The sequence below is a fragment of the Haliaeetus leucocephalus genome, unplaced genomic scaffold, assembly GCF_000737465.1.
Source record: "Haliaeetus leucocephalus isolate CR32 unplaced genomic scaffold, Haliaeetus_leucocephalus-4.0 Scaffold92, whole genome shotgun sequence".
Lineage (NCBI taxonomy): Eukaryota > Metazoa > Chordata > Aves > Accipitriformes > Accipitridae > Haliaeetus > Haliaeetus leucocephalus.
Window position 1 is genome coordinate 1,657,271 of NW_010972528.1, and position 3,842 is coordinate 1,661,112.

The 3,842-nt window shown below is 43.9% G+C and overlaps 1 protein-coding gene across 1 annotated transcript in view; it reads right to left on the reverse strand.

Moving 5' to 3' along the window:
• The window catches only part of PNP (purine nucleoside phosphorylase), a 9,879-nt gene extending 6,266 nt beyond the window's left edge, over positions 1–3,613 (reverse strand). The window contains exons 1-2 of the mRNA XM_010585203.1: positions 3,591–3,613; positions 55–224 (exon numbers count right to left, since the gene is read on the reverse strand). Of these exons, the coding sequence (XP_010583505.1) occupies positions 55–224; positions 3,591–3,613 (193 nt within the window). The remainder of the gene's footprint in view (positions 1–54; positions 225–3,590) is intronic.
• Positions 3,614–3,842: the final 229 nt, after the last annotated feature.

Here is a 3,842-nt window from a genome sequence, read left to right on the forward strand (position 1 = left end):
AGGCGGGGGCAGACTGCCGATGGATGGGAAGCTGATGCCCTCGGTTGTGCTAACCTGTGCTCTGTGGGAAGTGAGGGATGTCCTCACACGGAAAGATTGTCTTGTTATCCAACACATCAGCCAGACCTCCCAGTCCAGATCCGCAGATGATGGCAGTCTTCGGGCGCTGGAAGGTGCGGGCACGTAACCAATCCGCTGTTTCCTTATATGCCTCATAGCTATTTCTGCAGAAGGAGAACAGGTCAGTGAGGCTATCAACCCATCCAAAGAACAAGCTTCAAAGGATAAAAGCCCTGAAAACGTGCAAAGAAGAAGAAATTTCATTTAAACTAAAATAATAGGAGCTTCACTGCTATTATTGAAGATGTTTCACTTTTAATCTCATATTTTACCCCTGGCCAGACAGAAATCATTTGAATCCTCTTTGCTGGTTTCATTCTATAGTGGCAGAATAGCTAATGATACCTAGATCATGGAAGTGTCACAAGGCATAACCAGTCCTGCTTCTGATGGGCTCTGGTCTCTCCTGAGTTACTGAAGGAATGCAAAAGCACAGTTAGACTGAGAAATTGCAGCCTATATGTGTGTGTACAGGGATGTCCAACCTGTGGTGGAGAAATACAAGAGGACGGAAGTCCAAGGGCACCTGTACAGCACTGCTGGGATGCTGGGCTGATGAAGGAGTAGACACTGTCCTCTGCAATAGGTAGACTACTGGGACATGGAGCAAGCATCATCTACAGAGATGGAAAACCCAATCTTCCTAAGTGTTGAGCATCATCAGCTCCCAGTGCTTCCTTCTGGGGCTGGTAATGCACCTCAAACATCCACCTTCTCCATATGTTGTGGTTTCAGTACAGGAGGCAAACATGGAGATCTCATTCATCCTCTCCTCTCCCACAGGTGGGCAGTGGGTCACAACCGCAGTCTAGTCCTAGGCGAGAGGCCCAATGACATCAGTCTACATCAAAACAAACGAAAACCAGGAATTTGGGCTCCTGGGCTTATGCTGTCTGATTTAAGAGGGGGACTGCTCAAATACCTTGGCAAAAAAATGTCTTATCCAGTGCTAAGGGACATTGCTAGAAGGTGGGATAGAAGCTGGCATTACACTGCGTGTTGTGTACATGTCTCATGGGTAGAGAGAGGACTTCAATTTTTAGGTCTGTCAGTCCAGTATTCATCAGATGCATTAATCACAGTTTTGGAACACAATCAATAGCAAAATAATCCCATAATCCTATTTCCTATAGGACAATGCAGATATCTTCTGAAAGTCAATATCAAGGTTGACCAGAAACTCTCTTCAAAAGCAAGGGTACTGACAGCATTTCTTGATGGTGACTCAATCGTTACCATTGATGAATAGAACTAATGACTGTATGTGGTAGAGGACTGGGTCATGGCACGAACCAACACAGGTAGGGGCAGCAGCTTCTCTATGTGACAAGCTGATCTGCTTATTAAGGGGTGACAGAATCAGGTACTGCGAGGTTGAAGGTGATGTAAAATTGACTGGAGATGCTGATAAGCAGTCACTGTCTGCTTCATAAATGTTTTGGTTTTTTGGTTTTTTTTTTTTGAAATCAAGTCTCTTGTTTCCAGAGGTGCAAACCTCAGTCATGTTGTGATTCTGCTGTCTGCAGCCTTAGAGGACATACAGAAAAGCTTTCAAAGTGGTGCTCTACAATCCAGGAAGTCTTGGACCATTGACGAAGAGGATTTGACTGTCAGCATACAACAGGCTCCTCTAACTGCAGTATCATGTATTCAAATAAAGGATCTCAGTTCTATGTTTTTTCTTTCTTTATACTGACAAGGTAAGTAGTTATTGCACAGGTATCTTCTGTGAGCTTTTTCATCTCCTAGCTGCCCAGCTCCTGCTATAAGTCTTGTCCAATGTCTGATACATCAAACTTATGGTCCTAGTTACAAACTGTGATGTCAAAAATACCCAAGTATGTCATAAGCCTGCGATCCAATGAGAAGAAATAACTTCCATATTCACACATTAAAATGAAGAGTCATTTAGCTGAAATACTTTTCAAAGGAAAAGTCTGGAAACAAGAAAGAGTATATTTACCATAACATATTGTTGCATTTTCCAAGTGTACCATGAGCTCTTGAAATAAGCAAAAGCTATTAAAGTGACACTAATGAAGCCTACACTTGACTGACTGTATTATCCCTTGCTCCCAGAGAAAAGCTTTAAAAGTACTTTACATGCATTAATGAATGATTCCCCCCCAATTTCTCTGTTGAATAACTGTAATCCTCGTTTAGAAATCAGAGGGAACCAAGAGAATTTAAATGTAATACCCAAGCTTTTGACGTACCTGTGGCAGGCACAAGAAAAGAATGAGGTCACCAGGATCTGCTCTTCCTCTTGACAATTAATCTCCTTTTTTTCAGTATTTTTTAAAAAAAGGTGCATCCAGCCTTGCAAAATAACACTAAAGAATGGATATTATTCCTATATCCCCAGAAATTTTAGGAGTGTGGGATGAACCCCACGCAATGTTTGATGAAGACATTGAGATTGACTGAGCTGTGCCGAGTTTGAAGGAATTTTTTTTTCTTCTAAACAGAAGATGTTAAAATATTTCTTATCCAGAGAAGTAAAACTCCAGTGCTGTGTAACTCTCCTTGCCTGAAAGGAGCTTCGGCAGGTGTGGATGGGCCTTGCAGAGCCCTCTCCATCCCAAAGTCTTTGGACCTGTCAGAGCTGTCCCCAGTGCTGAGAGCACAGTGATGCCAAAATTAATCTGCAGTGCCCTGCTTACAGTATTTAGTTATCAAAAATCTTCTGGATGCACAGCATCAAAAGGGACCAGCAGGCACAGATAATTTCTGAATACGAAGGAGACAGTACCTGCTCGGCAGGAGTGGAGGGGGAGTTTGACCTATGGGTCACCAAATGCAACGTTTAGGCTGGGACTGCATGAGCCCAAGATCTGTGCAAGTTTTTGACAGCCTGAATTAGTACATGTAGCACAAAGCCCCTTATAGCTACTCCATGTCCAACAATGCACACCTAATAATAGTGCTCGGTAGCATCGCTTTGGATTAAATCACAGGATCAGCTGAAAACACAATCCCCTTTATTGCGATTGCTGTCATCCACTGGAGAAACGCATCTGTTGCGAAACACAGGACTGTTGCTGATGACAGATCTTTTATGGCATGAAAAAACCCCACTCTCATTGTGCTTCTAGGTTGGTTGAAAGCAAATCCATGCAAAAAGCAGACATATCCCCCCAAACAGATAAAGCATTAAGTTTCAGAGGGGCATACCACCATACATATTTGCAGTGTATGCCTTTCCACACTGTGATATTTGCCTCTTCTGGCCCATAACCTCTGCCAAGGTCACCTGCTCATTGCTATATTTCATAACATCAGCACCTGACACAGGCAGATGGCCAGATTCCTCTTCAGTAATAAGATGTTTACTTCTGAGCAGCGCTTGTCTGACATTTATTGAGTGCCCAGTAGGAAGAAGAAGAAAACGAGGCAAGGAAAAGCGATGCCATTTTGCTAGCCCCTTCCAGCTTAGATGGCTGTGCATCCCCTGTTTCATTGCACCTTACCTGTCTTCCTCAGCATAGGCCATCCTCCTCCTCTCTGGTTAACCGAAAGGGGACGGTTGCTGGAAATGGAGCTGCAGAGTTTTATTTGACCAAAGAGCAGAGGCCCATTGAACCTGCAGAAGCTGCTGCTGTCTCTGGCAGTGAGTCAGGGCGGTGTGTCCCAGCTTCCCTCTGCTTTCCCCTGAGCATCTCTAATCCCTGAGTAGGAGGGGCATGTTCAGGACATCTGCTTTTCTGGTCTCACATGACACA